This window comes from Delphinus delphis, chromosome 16 (genome assembly GCF_949987515.2).
Source record: "Delphinus delphis chromosome 16, mDelDel1.2, whole genome shotgun sequence".
Classification (NCBI taxonomy): Eukaryota; Metazoa; Chordata; class Mammalia; order Artiodactyla; family Delphinidae; genus Delphinus; species Delphinus delphis.
Genome location: NC_082698.1, coordinates 59,119,960 through 59,142,647, shown reverse-complemented (window position 1 = coordinate 59,142,647; position 22,688 = coordinate 59,119,960). Strand labels below are relative to the sequence as shown.

Sequence of the window (22,688 nt, the reverse complement as noted above, 5' to 3'; positions counted from 1 at the left end):
GCAGTGGTTAAGAGTCCGCCTGCCGATGCAAGGGACACGGGTTCGTGCCCCAGTCCGGGAAGATCCCCCATGCCGCGGAGAGGCTGGGCCGGTGAGCCAAGGCCGCTGAGCCTGCGCGTCCGGAGCCTGTGCTCCGCAATGGGAGGGGCCACAACAGTGAGAGGCCCGCTTACCGCAAAAAACAAACAAACAAACAAAAAAAACCAGAAGTATAATCTTCCTGAGTTTGCCAGTATGTATCAAGAGATTTTTTAAAGTTTATAACCTTCAACTAGTTATTACCCTTCAAAAAGTTTATCCTAAGGAGTTTATCAGAAATGTGGCCAAACTCTTAAGTATAAGGATATTCATCACAATGCTGTATTATCAAAAAATTTTAAGTAACCTAAATATTCAACCACAGTAGAATGGTTGAATATATTATGGTGTATTTATATGCAGCATATTATAGTCATTAAAAGTAGTTTTTTCCAAAGGGAAAATGCTTATGGATATAATGTAAGAAATCATGGGACTAAACTATATACATATATTATAATCCAGCTTTTTGTAAAAACAAAACAAATAAATATATAGTATATATGCATAAAAAACAAAACCAGAAGCAACATAGATGGAGATTATTATATTAAGTGAAGTAAGTCAGAGAAAGACAAATATAATACGATATCACTTATACGTGGAATCTAAAAAAATGACACAAATGAACTTATTTACAAAACAGAAATACTACAGACTCACAGACGTAGAAAACAAACTTATGGTTACCAAAGGGGAAAGAGGGGGAGGGATAAAATGGGTGTTTGGGATTAACATATACACACTACTATATATAAAATAGATAAACAACAAGGACCTTCTGCATGGCACAGGGAACTATATTCAATATTTTGTAATACCTATAATGGAAAAAATCTGAAAAAGAATATATATATATATATATATATATACACACACACACATATATATATATATATATATACACATATATATATGAACTAAATCACTTTGCTGTACACCTGAAACTAACACAACTTTGTAAATCAACTATACTTCAATTTAAAAAAAAGTATGTCACGACACTATTGATACTATGTATAAAATAGATAACTAATGAGAACATATTGTATAACACAGGGAATTCTACTTAGTGCACTGTGATGACCTGAATGGGAGGGAAGTCCGGAAGGGAGGGGATATATGTATATGTATGGCTGATTAATTTTGCTGTACAGTAGAAACTAATACAACATTGTAAAGCAACTATACTCCAATAAAAATTAATTAGAAAAAAAAAGTAAACTAGGGGAAATTTGGAAAAAAAAAAAGTATGTCAACCAGAGGTGGGGGGCGGCAGCCCAAAGCCAGAAGTAAACTCATGAAACTACTGCCAGGGTTATCAATGATTTTTGTTATTTTATATATTTTCAAAACCATCTACAATAAAAAATGTTGCTATCTGGGGTAACATAAGGTTTGTTTTGTTTTGTTTGTAATATAATGTTTGACATTCAATTGGTTAGTTCAGTTTTAATTGCAATATATTTTTATATGTGTTTATGATTCTTAAAATACTTGACATTCGTATATTCTTTCTCCCTTATATTAGAGAGGAAGCTAATTGAGGCAAACTCCAACTTTTCCTCATTCTTTGTAATCTTCCCATACTGCCCTGTCCTATGTATTAATACCTAAGGAGCACTTAATAAATGTTATTGCAAAGTTTACACTAGAGTGGAGATGCTAAAAAACATATCTTAATATTAAATCTTATATTTATATGATATCCCCCACTCTGATGCTCCTGGGAATATAGCAGATTTTCAATAACCACTTGTTTGGTTATAATTAAATATTGGTTGCCTGCATGCAAAGAACTATACCACCTAAACTGAAGATAAATTTCTGAGTTTAATTTTACAGAATCATACATATCATTTAAAGAGTTGGAAGGTATCTTTAAAAAATAAAATCATTGGGGCTTCCCTGGTGGCACAGTGGTTGAGAATCTGCCTGCCAATGCAGAGGACACGGTCTGGGAAGAGCCCTGGTCCAGGAAGATGCCACATGCCGCGGAGCAGCTGGGCCATTGCACCACAACTACTGAGCCTGCGCTCTAGAGCCCGCGAGCCACATCTACTGAGCCCACATGCCCCAAATACTGAAGCCCACGCGCCTAGAGCCCGTGCTCCACAACAGGAGAAGCTACCGCAATGAGAAGCTTGCGCACCGCAACAAAGAGTAGCCCCGTTCTCCACAATCAGAGAAAAGCCCACGCGCAGCAACGAAAACCCAATGCAGCCAAAAACAATAAATAAATAAATAAATTTTAAAAATAATAATAATAAAATAAAATAAAATCATTGAACCAATTCTCTCATCTTATAAGTAAAAACTTGGATATTAAATGACTTGTCCAAATTTTTACTGACAGTTAATGATGGAGACAGAACAATACTTCAGGCTTTGGAGTTCTTAAGTACATCAATCTTAAGTTATAAATATCCTTCATGTCTTCAGTTTACAGAACTAATTCTGTGCTGTGCATTTAACATTAGACTTCACTCTTCACACAACATAATCTCACAAAGAGTCGGTGAACAGGTACCCTACAAGCATACCACCTTGAAAATTCTAAACCTGGTAGTTCCTGAACGGATCAGGGAAGGTCTTGATATTGCTGGTTCAGTACGATCTGGATATGCCACACTGGAGACTTGGCTCAACGTGAACATCCTCATTGCAAGTTGGAGCTTGTTCCTAAGCCATAGAAGAATGACTTTTCCTCCCAGCCTCCCATACCTCATGCTAAGTCACTCTCAAAGGCCTAGGAACCACTCCTTAGCATTCATACTCAGCAGCCCTGGGCAAATACTCACTGGTCTCTTTAGAAGGAGGGAACTAGCTTGTGAGTGATGATTCTGCCCCCATTCTCCACTCTAGCCAGAAAAATGTCTAGCCCTTGTCATGAAGTCTTTATGAATAAAGTCAGAAGTTCTACTGCTGCCTCCTAAGCTGAGGATATTATTTACATAGAACACCATCCCCCTTCTGATCTTATCTTCCTGCCTTCAGCTTTTCGATGCCCCCCACACCCCCTGCCCCTGGTTGCATTCTTACCTGTTTGGCTCAGTGGGTTCCAGGCCACTTCCTGCTGCCCCCATCCAGAAGAGCCAGATTGAGAAACCTGAAGACTGGCCTGGTAGAGAGACTCCAATTCTGAGGTCTCCTGCTCTGTGTCTTGGTTCCAATGTGGATGCAAAAGGATGTGGTTTCTTTCTGGATAAGTTACACAGGTATGGGAATCAGGAGGGGAGGACTTCATTCCTGGCCCAGGGACCCCAAGCTGAGAATCACAAAGCCTTGTAACATTCAACCAGGAATCCAAAGGCAAGGAAGTTCCCAAGTTGACACTGCTGCCCAGCTCCTTAGGCCTAGCATCTCTCACTTGAGACGGTTTCCCATGGTAAATACCTGACTCTGCCAACCTGGACTGTCCTCCCCTAGAAGTTTCACCATTAGGCAGCCCAGAGTTCATGGCAAGAGAAGGATGATCAGCAGCCTCTCCCCAGGAAGGCAGTCTGTTCCTACCATCCACAGAGGGTTGTTGTTTTGCCCAAGGCCAATGACCTTTCCCTTGACCCTGTGGGAATGGAGGCTTTGAGTCAGAAAGGGAAGAGTCCTTCCTTAGACTGTTGGGCAAACTTCTATCCTGGGAACCTGTACCAACCCTTGTGGAGGTGCCCTGCATCCTCTGGAACTGCTCTGCCAGAGAGCGGACAAGCCCCTTTGCGGTAGGAAACTCTGGCCTATAGGGCTCCTCGCTGCCTCCGTCCACTTTTGAAGTCAATGAAGTTTTGAGGCTTTGGGTTTGGAGGCATTGGTTAGTTTTCTGTAAGGTATTAGGAGAGTGAAGCACAGAAGAGGAAGGAGCAGGCATTATGGAGTGGCAGGCCCTGTACAGAGAAAGGCTGGGCTGAGCTGATGAACTTGAAGGACCACAGCCTAGACTGTGTGCATCTCCTCTCTCAGAGGTGGTTGTTCCAGTTGGGTATAGCCAAGGCATCACCTGGGATGAGTCAGCAGGATCCCTCTTTTCTTGAAATAGCTGTTCTTGATCAGTGCCTCTTCCTCCTTGTTGGGGGAACCTTGTGCAGCTGCTGTTGTCCCCCCTGTAGCTTTGCAGCTCACCCTCTGGTTCCCAACCATGATGAGAATTCTTCTCAGTTCTCCCTGGTGTTTTATGTAAGCCCTGCCTGTGGAACACAGAGGGGTCAATGCTGTCCACCTCAACAGAAGTAAGAAGGTTCGAGGCAGACCCACCAGAGGAATTGTGCTGTGGAGCAGACAGGGCAGATGACTCTGGGAATAATGGCGAGTGTGACTCATGGCAGGAAGCGGATGAGTAGGTGAAAGAACTGGCCCCAAACTCTGTATTCATGTAGGGTTCCAGTTGGGCCTCCTGGCTTAACAATACTTGGAGCGGGATAGGCTGTTCACTGAAATAAACAGAGAGAGCCAGTCATAAGCTGTCTTAATTGACAAGATCACTTACAAAAATAACTGTTCATTTGGTTTCCATTTCTAGCTACTCACAGAGGTAATGGTGAAAATAAATGGAAAGACAAGCATAAGTAGAGTCAACAGATCAGAGGTTCACAAGAGAAGGCACATAGTCGGCTCACACCTAAGTAACAGGTAATATTAATTCTCTTTATTAAATACCCTCATCAAAGTTGCCCACAGTAATAGTAAATAAAGCTCTTGCTAATATTCTTCATTCCCTGTAAAGTCCCATTCCAATCATATTCTACTTACAAATTCAAAAACAAAAATTGCTCATGCCATATGCAAATGACAATAGAAGGTAAGCAAAGCCTAGAAATCACTCATCCCTAGGGTCCTGAGAGGCAGATCAGCCAAAAGAACCAGAAGGCCACATTTACAGAGTACAGGATGATTTGGGCTCCTGGGATTAATATAAAAATCAACCATTTCAAATTTTTTTTTTTTTTTCTTTTTTTAGTACGCGGGCCTCTCACTGTTGTGGCCTCTCCCGTTGCGAAGCAGAGGCTCCGGACGTGCAGGCTCAGCGGCCATGGCTCACGGGCCCAGCCGCTCCACGGCATGTGGGATCTTCCCGGACCGGGGCACAAACCCATGTCCCCTGCACCGGCAGGCGGACTCTCAACCACTGCGCCACCAGGGAAGCCCTCAAATGTATTTTTATAATCTGGATTTGGTTGTATTTGTTTACTGAGATATTTCCCCAAAGTAATGTGCTGTGACTCTCTTGAGATTTGGGAGTGGAAGTAGGGATTAACTGCAGTTAGATTTCTTACTAATTGTTTTGTATTTCTGACCTAAAGAACTCAGGGCTAGAAGCACTTAGATAAAACCTCAATCACTCACACACATCTAATGGCAGAAGTTTTCTGAAAAGAGTTTAGCTGCCTAAATTGCTTATAATCAAAACACATCTCTGATCAGATTCTCAAATTAGCATTCAGCGAATGCGGTAAACAATAGGAGAAAAGAAGAAAGAAGAAGATCCTAGCTATGAGCATTAAATTTGAATGATAATACACTATAAACTTTTGTGGGCATAGTCATTCAATCACCCTTACAACATTTTGAAGAATATGATATTACTTATAAGGAAAGCCTAATGGAGTCAAACAGACCTGGATTTAAATTCCATGCTTCTACCACTTACTAGCTGAGTAATCCTGGGTACCTTACTTATCTCATCCTCTCTGAGCCTGAGTTTTCTTATTTATAAACCATTGCTAAATAGTAATCCCTGTCTCCTAAGGTTATTGTGAGAATTAGATAAAATAAAACATAAAAGAGTTTAGCTTAGTGCCTGAGCAAATATTCAAAAAATGTTAGCTTCTTTTATAATGTTTATATTCTGAAAACTACTCAGGCTTGTTAACAGCCAAAATTAATTCTTACTTAAATCTATCTATTCTCAGTAACAGCCAATTTCAAGGGCTAAAATGGGGAAACTACACCAATGGCCATGGGGACTTTTTTCCTACTCCTGACCATAGGGAAGCAAAACAAAGGGAATCTTTGTGTCTCCTCTCAACGGATCAATCAGAGCAAGGAAGACTGCTTTCTCTACTTCCTTGAGGGACAGGAAGCACTGAAATCCCAAAATAAATCACACGGTTTCTACTGCAAAGTGAAATGTAATTCAGATTGCCATGTCTAAGACCATAATATGTACAAATTTAATAGTCATGTTATTACACAAGTCCAGAGACAAACTCACCCACAGGAAATATAGACAAGTGGTCTATTTATTATGCTATACTCTCTGCATCTTTCTAGGAACTATTAAGAAAAGGACCAGCAGTGGGATGAGCTTTTCATTGTATGTCTGACCTGAGAGAAGAAATCTTTTCAGAGGACTCTTCTCTCTCCCCTGGAGTCGCCAAGACAATGAGAGCTGGCTATGGAGCACCCATGGTCACTTCCTCCCCTGGCGTCCATAAACTACAATGGTTCCCAGGCACTACCTTGTTGGCTGAGGGAGGGCTCCCCTCTGTGAGGGGAGGCAGGCTGAGGGCTGCGACGGCGGCTGAGATGGTTGCTGCTGCTGCATGCGATCCTGCAGGCTCCGTGCTTTTCGAATAGTGATTTGCAGCTTCTTATCGACTAGGGCTCTGCTGTGCGTGCTAGAGCTGGCACCATGCAGGGCAAGTCTTAGTTTAGCTAAAATGCAAAAGAAAATATAGCAGAAACAGAACACAAAAATACAAACAAAAATAAAAAGAATAAAATTCAACCAAAAATGAGCAAAGATATGCAGTAAAACTCAAAATATGCAGCAGGAATACAAGGCGTGGACCATGCATATGTTGTCCAGGGCACAGAGCTGCCTCTGGCTATAAGGAACATTCATGGAAGCCATGGAGGCCAAACAGGTTAATTCAAATTTAAAAAACAAACAAAAAGCTAAACTAAAATGAGTCAGGAAGATAAACTGGTGCTTCCATCTTAGACGTTGCCACTCTCATTGTCCTTTGCAACTGACCTGTCCGACTCTGGTCTCCATTCTCTGCTCCCATCTCCCCCTTCCTGATGGCCAACAGCAGAAATAAGATCCAAACCTGCATCTGTCTTTATAGAACACAGTTTCTTGTGGGTCACATTAAAGAACCAGATACAAATTCTAAGCCTTAGTCCCTTGCTGTAACCTTATGGTGCAGCATAACAGGAAGGCAGGGGAGAAACATAAAAAATCAAATATGCAATACAAAGTCACAGGCCTGGGAAGTCACAGTCAATTTATTCATTTCTTCCTGCCCTAAGCTCCACCTCACTAGTCAGTAACTAGAGAAAGAGCAGACTAACCTCACATCTGAAATCTAACTTTATTTTGGGATTAGAAGGTAGGTCTGGCTGGATGGTTCATTTGTAGACTTCTGCTGAGGTTTTCCCAGTAAATATCCATAGGCCACAGTGACAACGCCTAGCACATTTAGAAATCTGAAGGGCAAAAGATAGCTGAAGTGCCTCAGTTTGGGGGAGTGACAGTGAGGAGACTTAAAAGCTGTTTTTATCCTATCTGAGTGACGACACTAATAATACCTATTGTGAAGTTAGTGAAAAGTGCCATAGCCATAGCGGTTAAAGTTACTTACAGATAGCTTCGTTACAGAGAGCCAAAGCGGCAGCACAGTCTCCCTTCTGTTCCAGATGCAGCGACTCTTCAAACACTGAATCTGCCTCTTGTAGGGACCTCTCAAAGCCGTCACTCCTCCCTGAAAGGGCCAGCACTTTTCATTTTCATAACAATCTGTTCCAACTTTTCCTATGTGCTGTTTTTTCCCTTCAGTGCACATAGATCATTGCTGCTGAGCCTCTGGTCCACCCTTACTCAACTGACCATTACTATTAAGAATTCTCTGAAACACGTAGGACATCCATTTTTGCCTTAGCTGAGACTTTACCAAAGCCATGAAAGAGGGGCATGTCATTGTCCACCACATATTCCAACTCCAAGACCTCTAAGGGAGGCCCTCAAGGAAAGAACAAAGTACTGTCTATAATAGAAGGGTGGGTTCTTATGCCTGGAACTGACGTGCTTCTCTACAGTGCAACAAGATACATCTTGGCAACCTGTGTTCAACGCCCCAGATCTCCACCAAGACCTCCACTGCTGTGTTAAGGCAAAAGTGGCTTCAGTACTCTGTGAAAAGCCATCTGTAACACTTCTTTCCTACATAATTCATAGTTTTCTTTGTACCACCTGCACCTGGAAAATCAATACCCCTCTTGGGCACAGGTGTTCTACGGTTCCTAACTTCAATGTATCTACCAGGCCAGTGGAAATGCCCTTGTTCTTGGTTTGCACACACATACCTTTCATCAGCACTGCTAAGTATTTACTTCTATCATGCCCTTGCTCACCAAACCTACTGTAAAAAAGTCACCTTCCCTTGCAGTGAGCATAAGATGTTGCTTCCTCCCCTGAAAGTGAATGTGTGCCAAAGCAGGTGCAGGACAGTCTAGGGACAGCGCCACATGAAAAGCAAGAAAGTACTGTAAGGGCAACTTTTGTAAAAGAATTCTCAAGTTTATATATCCCCTTGCCTTTTACTCACTCATAACCATAAATTAGTAGTAACCTGTAACCCAAGTTCCCCTACAATGGGATTAATGGTGAGTTTTCACAAGCTCACAGGAAAAAAAAATCATTTCTCCCATAATGCACCTATCCTCCATTAACCTCCAGCTGTACATGGTAAGAAAAGCTCTTCCATACCCCTAACATTCACTCCCTAATTCACCAATAGCTTCGGAGAACAATGAGAAGGAAGTAGAAGTAACAAGTTGGTTCTGAAGATCTTGACATTTGGGTTCTACTCCACTGCTAGAGGTATGGTCCCTGGGGTAGGGGGTACTCAGGCCTGAAGTTTTCTCACTATATCTGAAATCAATTGAATCTATACAACCTTTATAATCAGAGGTGGTGGCTAGAGCAATTAAAACAAAAAAAGTTCTCTACAGAGATATAGGCAAACTATATAGTTGGTCAATGATTGTACTAAATTTTAATTCTTATCCTCTAGAATCTTAGCACTCCATTCCTTGCTCTAAACCAAAGTGTATGGAGAACTGACAATGAAATACAGCCAGAGGGATCCACTCTCAACTCTAAGGTACTACCCAACTGACAGAGCGGGGAGAAAGGCAAGGGAGGAAGATGACAAGACCCCTCTTTCAGAAGCAATATGAACCTGAGACACCAATGTGATATAGCTTAAGGACAAAAAGGAAGAAAAAACTAGGAATGGTAAACTAATTTGGAGACAAAAAACAATGCCTTGGAAAGTATAAAGCAACAACTGCCTTGAATCAAAAGACAGTAGGATTAGAAGAGAAAAGTAGCCCCCAAATAAGCCCAGGAAGTTTTCCTAAGTGTTGATAAGAAGAAAGAAGTGATCAAAAGAAAGCAGCCACCCAAAACAGCATCGGCTCCTATTCTTTACACTACTTTAGCACAATTTGTTGCATCTGGAGGTTCTGAATAATAAACTCATTTCATAGAAAAACACAGATATAGGTTTCAGGGCCTATTTAAAATAGATATCTCAGCCTTTTTGAACTCTTATTTTGAAGGCTAGTCTCTGCTGGTACAAAGTGATGTCCTAAAGCAATTGAAGGGAGAAAAAGTAACTAATGTGGGGCAGCTGGAGAAGCTGAAATAAAGTCCATGAAAATCATGTGAGATTGGGATATGAATCATCAGAGGATCAAAAGGAAATCAGGCTCTGTGTTCTTAGAACCTGTTTGGTAGATCCACTTCCCTGAAGCTCCAGGTAGGAAATCTCAAGGGCATATTTCTGCTGAGCGAGAAGAATTCCCCTCACTGTCAGTGTGGCTCACTCACTGCCTTTTTCTGCTGTTTCTGAATTGTGAGTAGTTTAATTTACATCTTATATAGCTGTTCATCAGAAATATTTTTCATGAACAATATACTATCTTCAATCTACAAGCTTTTAATAAATGGGCCCCAAATCAGTGCCTGTCTCTAACCAATAGGCCTGTCACCTCCTACTTTAACTAGCTCTCACTGAAATGGCTGAATTAAGATAAAATATAACTTGGCTAAAGAGAAGACAGAATTTATGAGCTTGAATACTTTTTTCCTCCCAGCTTTCTCTGTCCCCATCACCCACAACCTAATGCTCACAACAATTACCCTGATTCTGCAGTTCATCTAAGTCCATGAAGCGGCTGGGATGAGGGTTAAACCCTTTAGCTGCCTCTAATTCCTTCTCTCGTTTCCTTTGAAGTTCCTGTTCCTGGGCCCTTCTGGCCACCTCTTCCTGCAATTCATCCAGTTCAGTTTTGGAAGATATCTCCCCACCTGGAATAAAAGCAAGGGAGAAGAGAAGTCGCCACATTTCCATAACCAAGACTAAGCACTTGCTGTATTTATGGCCACAGCACTGCTTTTCCTTTGGAACTCTTGGCTTCAGTCTGGAGTTCATATCTGCATAGTGCTTTCCATTTCAGATTCAGGATGATACCTAGGCCATGAATAATAATAATATTTATTGGGTGCATTATAACAACAATAACATCATGACAACTAACATTTGTTGAGTATTTACTACGTGACAGGCATAGCTGTAAGCACTTTTACATATGTTATTTAATTCTCACAATAATATGTGAGGTAGATACTATTATTGCCCACATTTTAAGAATGAAGAAACTGAGTCACAAAGATGATAAATAACTTACCCAAGGTAACAAAAATGGCAAACGGTAAAGCTGAATTAAAGTCAAATAGGTTAAATTCATAATCTGTGCTTTTAACTACTAGACAGCATTCTCTACCATGTGCTACCAGTGACTCACCAGGAAGCTTCAAACAAGTCAATTTCTCCCTCTTAATTTCCACCACCTTTTTAATGAGTTTGGAAAATATTGATAGTAGTAAAAATTTAATTTTTTCAGTGTTCACAGATGGACCCAAACAGATCTAAAAGGATGTCCATGATATATTAAGTGAAAAATCAAGTGACAGAATAGTATCTATAGTATGACACCCTTTTATTTATTTTTAAATGCTAGTAATAAACTTACCTATGGACAACTAGGGCAGCTGCCAGATGCTGGTGGGGGACCTCGATGCCCAGGGAGACAGGAGGAACCCCCAAGCGACCCGGTAGGACATTGGGGGACTAAGGGGGGAGGAGAAGTGGAGGCAGGACAGGACCTGTGCCCCCAAGGGGTGGCTGGGAGCAGGGAGGGGTTCCCGTGTCTGGAGGGAGCCTCGGGGGCTCAGATCAGGGGGAGCATGCCTGGTGTTTCCCCTGCCCAATTGGCCCGGGAAACTTGCCCAGCTCTCAGGCCCGGTCCTACACCCTCAAAAGGCCCCTTCTACTACACTGGTTCTGGGGGCATATGAGGGAGGCTGGAGGAGAACAGAAGAGGCAGGCGGGATGGAGGGGCCCTCCAGGACGGAGGAACAGGAGAGTCACAGAGGGAGTGTGCCCTGCCCACTTGGGCTGGGAAGCCTGCTGGCTCCCAGGCTGGGTCCCCCACCCACCAAAACCAGAGGCACGCCTGGACCCCTACTGTTATGTTGAGCCTAAGCCCCACCCCCCCGATGGCCTTTTCCAGCCCTGTGCGTCCTAAGCACAGGCCTCGCCCACCACCTAAACCCCACCCCTGCCTAAGCCCTGCCCCCACAGCCAAGGCCTTTTCTGCCTTTTTTTTTCTTTTTTCCCCTCCTCTTTTTTACTATTGTGGTTCTGTTTTACCTTCTGGTTGTTGTTTCATCTATATTTTTATTTTCATTTTATTTCTAACATATCTGTTAGTTTCCTAATCTAATTTTATTTTTACTCTTTGTTATTGTTCTGTTTTATTTTTTGCCACCCCACACGGTTTGCGGCATCATGGTTCACAAACCGGGGGCTGGGCCCAAGCTCCTGTGGTGGAAACTCCAAATCCGAACCACTGGACTAACAGAGAACCTCAGACCCCAGAGAATATTCATCGGAGTGAGGTCTCCCAGAGGTCCTCATCTCAGCACCAAGACCCAGATCTACCCAAGAGCCCACAAACTCCAGTGCTGGAAGCCTCAGGCCAAAAAACCAGTAAGACAGAAACACAATCCCACTCATAAAAAAAAAAAAATTAGCCAGCAAAAAAATATGTCATAGATGAAGGAGCAAGGTAAAAACCTACAAGACCAAATAAATGAAGAGGAAATAGGCAATCTATCTGAAAAAAAATTCAGAGTAATGATAGTAAAGTGATCCAGAATCTCAGAAATAGAATGGAGGTACAGATTGAGAAAATACAAGAAATATTTAACAAAGACCTAGAAGAACTAAAGAACAAACAAACAGAGGTGAACAACACAATAAGTGAAATGAAAAATACGCTAGAAGGAATCAATAACAGAATAACTGAGGCAGAAGAACGAGTAAGTGAGCTGGAAGACAGAATGGTGGAAATAACTGCTGAGGAGCAGAATAAAGGAAAAAGAATGAAAAGAATTGAAGACAATCTCAGAGACATCTGGCGCAACACTTAATGTACCAACATTCGAATTGTAGGGGTCCCAGAAGAAAAAGAGAAAAAGAAGGGTCTGAGAAAATATTTTTGAAGAGATTATACTGGAAAACTTCCCTAACATGGGAAAGGAAATAGTCACTGAAGTCCAGGAACTGCAGAGAGTCACATACAAGATAAACCCTAGGAGAACCACACCAAGACACATATTAATCAAACTAACAAAAATTAAATGCAAAGAAAAAATATTAAAAACAGAAAGGGAAAAGCAAAAAATAACATACAAAGGAATCCCCATAAGGGATTTTTCAGCTGATTTTTCAGCAGAAACTCTGCAGGCCAGAAGGGAGTGGCAGGATATACTTAAAGTGATAAAAGAGAATAACTTACAACCAAGATTACCCAGCAAGGATCTCATTCAGATTCAAGGGAGAAATCAAAAGCTTTTCAGACAACCAAAAGCCAAGAGAATTCAGCACCACCAAACCAGCTTTACAACAAATGCTAAAGGAAACTTCTCTAGGCAGGAAACACAAGAGAAGAAAAAGATCCATAAAACAAACTCAAAACAATTAAGAAAATGGTAATAGGAACATACATATCGATAATAACCTTCAATGTAAATGGATTAAATGCCCCCACCAAAAGACACAGACTGGATGAATGGATACAAAAACAAGACCCATTATGAGCTGTCTACAAGAGACCCACTTCAGACTCAGGGACACATACAGACTAAAAGTGAAGGGATGGAAAAAGATATTCCATGCAAATGGAAATCAAAAGAAAGCTAGAGTAGCAATACTTGTATCAGATAAAATAGACTTTAAAAGAAAGACTGTTACAAGAGATAAGGAAGGACACTACATAATGATCAAGGGATCAATCCAAGAAGAAGATATAACAATTATAAATGTTTATGCACCCAACATAGGAGCACCTCAATACAAAAGGCAAATGCTAACAACCATGAATGGGGAAATGGACAGTAACACAATAATAGTAGGGGACTTTAACACCCCACTTACACCAATGGACAGATCATCCAAACAGAAAATAAATAAGGAAACACAAGCTTTAAATGACACAATAGACCAGATAGATTTAATTGATATTTATAGAAGATTCCACCTGAAAGTGGAAGAATACACTTTCTTCTCAAGTGCACACTGAACATTCTCCAGGATAGGTCACATCTTGGGTCACAAATCAAGCCTCGGAAAATTTAAGAAAACTGAAATCGTACCAAGCATCTTTTTTGACCACAATGCTATGAGATTGGAAATCAATTACAGAAAAAAACTGTAAAAAACACAAACACATGGAGGTTAAACAGTGTGCTACTAAATAACCAAGAGATCACTGAAGAATCAAAGAAGAAATTAAAAATACATAGAAACAAATGACAATGAAAACACAATAACCCAAAACCTATGGGATACAGCAAAAGCAGTTATAAGAGGGAAGTTTACAGCAATTCAATCTCACCTCACGAAACAAGAAAAATCTCAAATAAACAATCTAACCCTACACCTAAAGCAACTAGAGAAAGAAGAACAAAGAAAACCCAAAGTCAGTAGAAGGAAGGAAATCATAAAGATCAGAGAAGAAATAAATGAAATAGAGATGAAGAAAACAATAGCAAAGATCAATAAAACTAAAAGTTGGTTCTTTGAGAAGATAAAATTGATAAACCATTAGCCAGACTCATCAAGAAAAAAGGGAGAGGATGCAGATCAATAAAATCAGAAATGAAAAAGGAGAAATCACAACTTGACACCACAGAAATACAAAGGATTATAAGAGACTACTACAAACAACTATATGCCAATAAAATGGACAACCATGAAGAAATGGACAAATTCTTGGAAAGGTACAATTTTCCAGACTGAACCAAGAAGAATTAGAAAATATAAACAGACCTATCACAAGTAATGAAATTGAAACTGTAATTAAAAATCTTCCAACAAACAAAAGTCCAGGACCAGATGTCTTCACAGGTGAATTCTATCAAACATTTAGAGAAGAGCTAATACCCATCCTTCTCAAACTCTTCCAAACAACTGCAGAGGGAGGAACACTCCCAAATTCATTCTACAAAGCCACCATCACCCTGATACCAAAACCAGAAAAAGATATCACAATAAAAGAAAATTATAGACCAATATCACTGATGAACATAGATGCAAAAATACTGAACAAAATACTAGCAAACAGAATCCAACAACATATTAAAATGATCATCAACCATGATCAAGTGGAATTTATCCCAGGAATGCAAGGATTCTTCAATATACGCAAATCATTCAATGTGATACACCATATTAACAAATTAAGGAATAAAAACCATATGATCATCTCAATAGATGCAGAAAAAGCTTTTTACAAAATTCAACACCCATTTATGATAAAAACTCCCCAGAAAATGGGCATAGAGGGAAACTACCTCAACATAATAAAGGCCATATATGACAAACCCACAGCAAACATCATACTCATTTCCACTAAGGTCAGAAACAAGACAAGGATGTCCACTCTTGCCACTCTTATTCAACATAGTTTTGGAAGTCCTAGCCACAGCAATCAGAGAAGAAAAAGAAATAAAAGGAATACAAATTGGAAAAGAAGAAGTAAAACTGTCACTGTTTGCAGATGACATGATACTATACATAGAAAACCCTAAAGATGCCACCGGAAAACTACTAGAACTAATCAATGAATTTGGTAAGGTTGCAGGATACAAAATTAATGCACAGAAATCTCTGGCATTCCTATACACTAACAACGAAAAATCAGAAAGAGAAATTAAGGAAACAATCCCATTTACCATTGCAACAAAAACAATAAAATAACTAGGTATAAACCTACCTAAGGAGGCAAAAGACCTGTATGCAGAAAACTATAAAACACTGATGAAAGAAATCAAAGATGACATAAACAGATGGAGAAATACACCATGTTCTTGGATTGGAAGAATCAACATAATGAAAATGACTATACTACCCAAAGCAATCTACAGATTCAATGCAATCTCTATCAAACTACCAATGGCATTTTTCACAGAACTAGAACAAAAAATTGCACAATTTGTATGGAAACACAAAAGACCCTGAATAGATACAGCAATCTTGAGAAAGAAAAATGGAGCTGGAGGAATCAGGCTCCTTGACTTCAAACTATTCTACAAAGCTACAGTAATCAAGATGGTATGGTACTGGCACAAAAACAGAAATACAGATCAATGGAACAGGATACAAAGCCCAGAGATAAACCCATGCACATGTGGTCACCTAATTTATGACAAAGGAGGCAAGAAAATACAATGAAGAAAAGACAGCCTCTTCAATAAGTGGTGCTGGGAAAACTGGACAGCTACATGTAAACGAATGGAATTAGAACACTACCTAACACCATACACAAAAATAAACTCCAAATGGATTAAAGACCTAAATGTAAGACCAGACACTATAAAACTCTTACAGGAAAACACAGGAAAAACACTCTTTGACATGAACCACAGCAAGATCTTTTTTGACCGACCTCCTAGAGTAATGAAACTAAAAACAAAAATAAACAAATGGGACCTAATGAAACTTAAAAGCTTTTGCACAGCAAAGGAAACCATAAACAAGATGAAAAGTCAACCCTCAGAATGGGAGAAAATATTTGCAAACAAAGCAACTGACAAAGGACTAATCTCCAAAATATACAAACAGCTCATGGAGCTCAATATCAAAAAAACAAACAACCCAATTAAAAATGTGCAGAAGACCTAAACAGACATTTCACCAAAGGAGACATACAGATGGCTGAGAGGCACATGAAAAGATGCTCAACATCACTAATTATTAGAGAAATGCAAATCAAAACTACAATGAGATATCACCTCATACCAGTCAGAATGGCCATTATCAAAAAATATAGAGGGCTTCCCTGGTGGCGCAGTGGTTGAGAGTCCGCCTGCCGAAGCAGGGGACATGGGTTCGTGCCCCGGTCTGGGAAGATCCCACATGCCGCAGAGCGGCTGGGCCCGTGAGCCATGGCCGCTGAGCCTGCGCGTCCGGAGCCTGTGCTCCGCAACGGGAGAGGCCACAACAGTGAGAGGCCTGCATACCGCAAAAAAAAAAATAATATATATATATATATAGAGAGAGAGAGAGAGAGAGAGAGAGAGAGGGAGAGAGAGAGAGAGAAACAATAAAGCTGGAGAGGAGGGTGTGGTGAAAAGGGAACCCTCCTGCACTGTTGGTGGAAATGCAAATTGATACAGCCACTATGGAGAACAGTATGGAGGTTCCTTAAAAAAACTAAAAATAGAACTATCATATGACCCAGCAATCCCACTACTGGGCATATACCCTGAGAAAACCATAATTCAAAAAGAGACATGTACCACAAAGTTCACTGCAGCACTATTTACTACAGTCAGGATATGGAAGCAACCTAAATGTCCATTGACAGATGAATGGATAAAGAAGATGTGACACATATATACAATGGAATATTACTCTGCCATAGAAAGAAACGAAATTGAATTATTTGTAGCGAGGTGGATGGACCTAGAGTTTGTCATACAGAGTGAAGTAAGTCAGAAAGAGAATAACAAATACCATATGCGAACGCATGTATATGGAATCTAAAAAAATGGTACTGATGAACCTAGTAGCAGGACAGGAATAAAGATGCAGACCTACTACAGAATGGACTTGAGGATATAGGGAGGGGGAAGGGTAAGCTGGGACAAAGTGAGAGAGTGGCATGGACATATATACACTACCAAATGTAAAATAGATAGCTAGTGGGAAGCAGCAGCATAGCACAGGGAAATCAGCTCGGTGATTTGCGATGACCTAGAGAGGTAGGATAGGGAGGGTGGGAGGGAGGCTCAAAAGGGAGGGGATATGGGAATATATGTATGCATATGGCTGATTCACTTTGTTGCACAACAGAAACTAACACAGCATTGTGAAGCAATTATACCCCAATAAAGATGTATAAATAAAAAAACTTATCTATGTACTTGTACATAGAATAGAAAGCACAGAAAGAGATGTAGGAAGATACATGCCATAATGATAACAGTGGTTCCTTCAGTTTGAAGAGGCAATGGGCAAGTTACTGAATTGTTGGGCTAACATTTACTTCTGTAATTTTGTAAAAGGGTGGTCAGTGTCACCAGATAAAAAAAATAGGGTTAACTATACAAAGAGGATGGTGGGGTGTATGGTGTGTGAGGAATTTATTCTAACTCCTTGCCAAATATCTTTTACCAGTTGAGGAATCCAGTTGGTGAATTCTATCCAGCTAATCTAGAATTAGGGCTATCAGTGAAATCATGAGACTCAGTCTTTAGTGTGCTGAAAAACTATTGGCTGTCGAAGGAAAGAGAAGGGGGAACAGGCTCATGGAAGAGCACAAGTTTCTCAAAGCAATGTTAGTCAATATGAGATAAATTAAAATGTGGGAAATAAACCAAACCTATAATTTCATTAGGAAGAATGAATCTCTTCCATGGATTTCTCACTATAACCTACTCTAGCCCAGGATTTCAGAGATATCTGCTTCTACAGGCATTGTTCTGCTCTGCCAGATGTTAGCAATCTATGGCACTCACACCTAAAAGTGTTCATGCCTTTTTATTTCTGCTGCATATCACCCTTCCAGCCACCTTTAAGAACTTTCAGTGGCCATTAAGAGAACTGGTGGTCAGACTAGTAATGTTCCTGGTGTCATCTCTACAGGTTGGCACATAATATTCTGTCCTCGTCTCCCTAGTGAGCTGGCCACATATCTATATTCAGAAGCTCATTAAACCAGACCATAGTTAGGTTTCTGCCCACACACCCTACTCCCAACTGATCTAACATACCAGAAAAAAAAGGGATGAAACACATCTTTCAGAGAAGGTTGATTTCTAAGTTAGACGAATGGACCCCAGAACTCCTCAGCCAACTAAACAATACTGAATACTCACCACCTTCCTTCAAGCATCACAAAAAGTCTCCATGTTCGGGAGACTACATAGTTACCACCTCAATTTTCAGCTGTGAGTAAGTAAAGGATTTATTTTACTTATTTGAATACGCACTGTAAGTATATATGTGTGCTGTGAGAAGAATGTAAAAAGGATATAAAACCTATGACTACCTCAAATGTCTATGCTTGGTGTCTCATACCTGAAATTCCAATATCCCTTTATCTTCAGGCTTTGACTTGTTAAAATGCTAGTTTCTCTTAGAGAAAGCATACTTTAAACTATTCTCAGTCACATACATCTAGTGTAAAAGAGTTAGATCATTCCTTTAAAGCTTGTTTTGAGAAGGAGGGACAGGCACATTCAAGAAGGAAAAACAAAGCAGGGATACTAGACAGGATATAGAGGCAGGGGCAAGGGGAGTTCTGACCTGCTTATTTCCCAGTTTTGCCCATAGCCTACATGTCCCCTTTGTTATCTCAATTCATAATACTAAACAATAAAAAATCCGTTCCCACAAGAATGCCTCTATACCAAGGAAAGCCCTAGGAGTTATTCTTCTGAAGAAAGCAGGTGCTACTGATACTGTTCACCATATTTCTGTTCCTTCTTGCTCCCTCCAGGGCTCTCTCCAAGGTGGAAAGGAGCAAGCAGGCAAGCCATGATAGAGAACAACAACAACAAAAAAGATAAATCCAGAGATGGAGCAGATCAAACGTCTTCACATTTACATTCTGATGGAACAAAGTACAATTGTCCTCTAATTTCAAATGTGCTCAGGTTAGGCTGTTTCCCAAATAGAACTGGCAGTAAAATCCAATTCTCCAAATCCAACGTCCTTGCGCTTACCTGAGAGGGGCTGATTCTTTGTCCAGCCACTCCTGGATACTGTGGAGTCTGCCTCCAGGATGCTACTACTGTGAGACTTTGGGATGTGACGCCAGGAAGGGGCCAACCCAGCTGATCTCTTAGCACTTGTATCCCTTCAAAACAGAAACCAGTCTAGTGAAAGCATCAGAAGGCTGATAACTAGCAACATTCCTAGGACTAAATTCCCTCCAAAACTACAACAAAAACCCCAAACATCGAACTAATATAATTAAAATACCTGCAAAACTACTTCTGAAAATTGAAATACCCACTTGTTCCCCCATCTTATCTCACCTCATTCACATTTTGTACATCTAGCAGTGTCTGGCACAAAACTTATTTAATGAATTAATAAACAAATGCTCTCATATGGATTGGCTTCCTCTTTCTTATGCTTTTGTAGCATCTTCTCATGTGTAAAACTAAACAGGGTCTGATGTCAGGGAAGAGCAGTGGGAAAGTATGAGGATACAGTTATCACTCTTACAGAAGATATCACTCCTTTCAAAGCTATATACTGTTAGGAAACTTGTCTCTGAGGCAACTCAGTAAAAACAATATATGGAGATCTGAAAGTTATAAAGCAAATAGGCCCTATGGACAGGGTGCAATGACCACTATTAAACTGTCATCATTATCTTATGGAATTATGAATATCACTGGCTTCGTAAGACACAGAATCCCCAGTGATCTTAAATAAAAAAGCCTAATATAAAAGGCAAGAATAAATAAAAATTGGGTTTTCTCTCTGATTGTATAACTATGTAAGTTTTGGTTCACTAACTCATTCTTTCAATAAAAGTTATTTACTGGGCTTCCCTGGTGGCGCAGTGGTTGGGAGTCCGCCTGCCAATGCAGGGGACGCGGGTTCGTGCCCCGGTCCGGGAAGATCCCACATGCCGCGGAGTGGCTGGGCCCGTGAGCCATGGCCGCTGAGCCTGCGCGTCCGGAGCCTGTGCTCCGCAACGGGAGAGGCCACAACAGTGACAGGCCCGCGTACCGCAAAAAAAAAAAAAAAAAGTTATTTACTAAACAATTATTTTATATATAATACTTTAAAAGTTGCCTCTCCTTTCTCAAATGTCTTTGCTGCTTCTCCCAGCAGAGGGTACTGTTGCCATAGAAAGTTGATCGAGCACATTTTGCTTGCCCACAAGATGGTAATAAAGTCCATCTCTTCACTTGTCTGAGTTTAAAAGCCTCTTGCTGGCTCACATTTCTGCAAGGGACAATGTAGCTATTCAAAGGTCAAACAATACCTGCAGACATTCGAGCTCTCAGGCAGGGCTGCATCCAGGCTGACAGGGCTGCTGCTGTTCCTCTCACTGCTCTCATAGCCAGATTCCATTCGCTGGATTAGGCGAGGGTGCTGCTCTAAAAGGTGACAGCCTGGCCGTAATGGGCCCCAGATCTTGTACTGGGGTCTTGGTCCGCCAGTCTTAATGTCGTAAGCAGGTGGCTTGCTTAATTCGTCTGGTGTAAATTCTTTAGCTATCTCAATGAAAGAACAAGTATGGAAAAGGAGGTAGATTTAGCATCTGCCTCAAATCAAGATATAACTAACCCTTCCCTCTAGCTACTCATTCACTGAACTCATATCCCCAAAAGGCGACCCATGAGGGTAAAATTTTTACCCTTCAAGGTAAAAATGCACCTTGCCAAGTCTACCAGAAAACCCAGGTTTTTTTAAAAATACAAAAATCAACTTTATTCAAAAGCTCAATTCTTCCCTAATTATCTCCTTACCTGAATCCTCAGAAAAGGGGCTAAGCTGCGTATAGCCAGCGTGCTTCCTTTTTTCCTTACTAAAGATACTGTCAATATTGAGAGACTCCCGTTTGGGTCTCCATGTTGGACGATACTTGCTAGAAGAACTGGATTTTGACTCACTGCTGGTACTCTCTACTTCCCAGTCACGAGAGTGTAAAGGCAGGTTCCGAGGAGGTTTTTTGTCAGTCTGGTCTCCTCCCCTGCCCCCACAGGGAGATCCTAGGTTGGTCTGAGAAACCAGGGATGGTCTGTTATGGATAATATTGCTGACTGTCTCTTTAAAATCCCTTAGCCTGTTGGTGCTGCTGGATGATTTGGAGGCATTCCTAGGAGCCTGCTTCTCTTTCAGTGTTTCTCCTAAAAACACAAAGGATGAAACAACTGTAAATGTTTAAAGTCATCACGGGCACCCAGACCCCAGAGTCAAAAAAGAATGAAAGGCCTTTGAGCAGACAGGAGAAGCCACAGTTGGAGTGTGAGTGTGACAGAGTGAGTAAAGAAAGAGAAACTATGCAGGGGGGCTTGCCTTCACTGTGGTACCCTGAGGCCTGAAGCTCATCGCCTTTCCTCCTGACCCGGCCAGAGCTCCTCTTGCGCTCTATCAGTGACCCTTTCTTGGATGGGAGTTTCTGATTACATTCACTATCAGTCAGGTGTCCTGAAAAAAACAAGGAAATGGGGGTAAGCTGGTATCTGAGACTGACCTCCATCCTTTAGAGAACCTACTCTCCCTTTGGGATTCATGGCAGTCCCACAAACTTAGTGGATCGGAAGCTGTAGAGGCCAAGACTATGTGATTTAAGTGTAGCAGGAATCTCTCAATAGATAAAGGCAAAAAAGCTCAAGTATTTAGTGGGAACTTCCAAATTTACAATGTCTCTTGAGCAATTACCAATCTCGATCCCACTCATAATCCTTCCCAGTGACCCAGAAGGACACATTACTTGGTAGTTTTTAAAAGGCAAAAGTTTTAAAGATTATATAAGAATATCATGGTAGCAACACATACCGAGTGAAGTTTAATTTTTATTACATCTGGTATTATCCTAGGTGCCCCAGCCTTTGCCCACAAGAGCTCTGATCGTATATGGCTTTAAGACCCAGTTCTAAACATTCCTTAAATGTGAATCATTCCAAAGGACATCTGAACTTTGAATAATTCTCATTCCCAGCCATAACCCATGCTTTACCAAACTTGACTTCGCCCAGAGATTACACTTCATAGCTCCTCAATACTAATCACTGGGAAACCCAGGAGATCTGGGCTCTTTTATGTAACTTGCCATACTTCACGCCCACAGTATGTGAATGTATAAGTGTGATCTGACAACAGCAAAGGTCAGATTCTAAAGGATATAATCATCTAAGCTGCTGGAAGCCAAAGGTGAATTAAGCAACTGAATTAAATTGGAATATAGGCTTATAGGAAATCCCCTAGGGTTCTCAAACATCTGAGAGCTAACAGAAATTTGCTTCCATATGTTAGTTATGAAAATCCTTGTACATATTCAGGTATGATATG

At 40.8% G+C, this 22,688-nt stretch overlaps 1 protein-coding gene across 2 annotated transcripts in view; it reads right to left on the bottom strand.

Moving 5' to 3' along the window:
• Positions 1–22,688, bottom strand: part of USP54 (ubiquitin specific peptidase 54) — a 109,918-nt gene that overhangs the window by 13,331 nt on the left and 73,899 nt on the right. Inside the window, exons 12-20 of one of the 2 annotated variants that reach the window (XM_060034788.1) lie at positions 21,693–21,824; positions 21,143–21,523; positions 20,656–20,887; positions 19,376–19,509; positions 10,220–10,387; positions 7,656–7,775; positions 6,528–6,723; positions 3,731–4,499; positions 3,121–3,643 (exon numbers count right to left, since the gene is read on the bottom strand). In XM_060034788.1, the coding sequence (XP_059890771.1) occupies positions 3,121–3,643; positions 3,731–4,499; positions 6,528–6,723; positions 7,656–7,775; positions 10,220–10,387; positions 19,376–19,509; positions 20,656–20,887; positions 21,143–21,523; positions 21,693–21,824 (2,655 nt within the window). Of the gene's footprint in view, positions 1–3,120; positions 4,500–6,527; positions 6,724–7,655; positions 7,776–10,219; positions 10,388–19,375; positions 19,510–20,655; positions 20,888–21,142; positions 21,524–21,692; positions 21,825–22,688 lie in introns of both variants that reach the window. The other variant, XM_060034789.1, reaches the window with a different exon arrangement.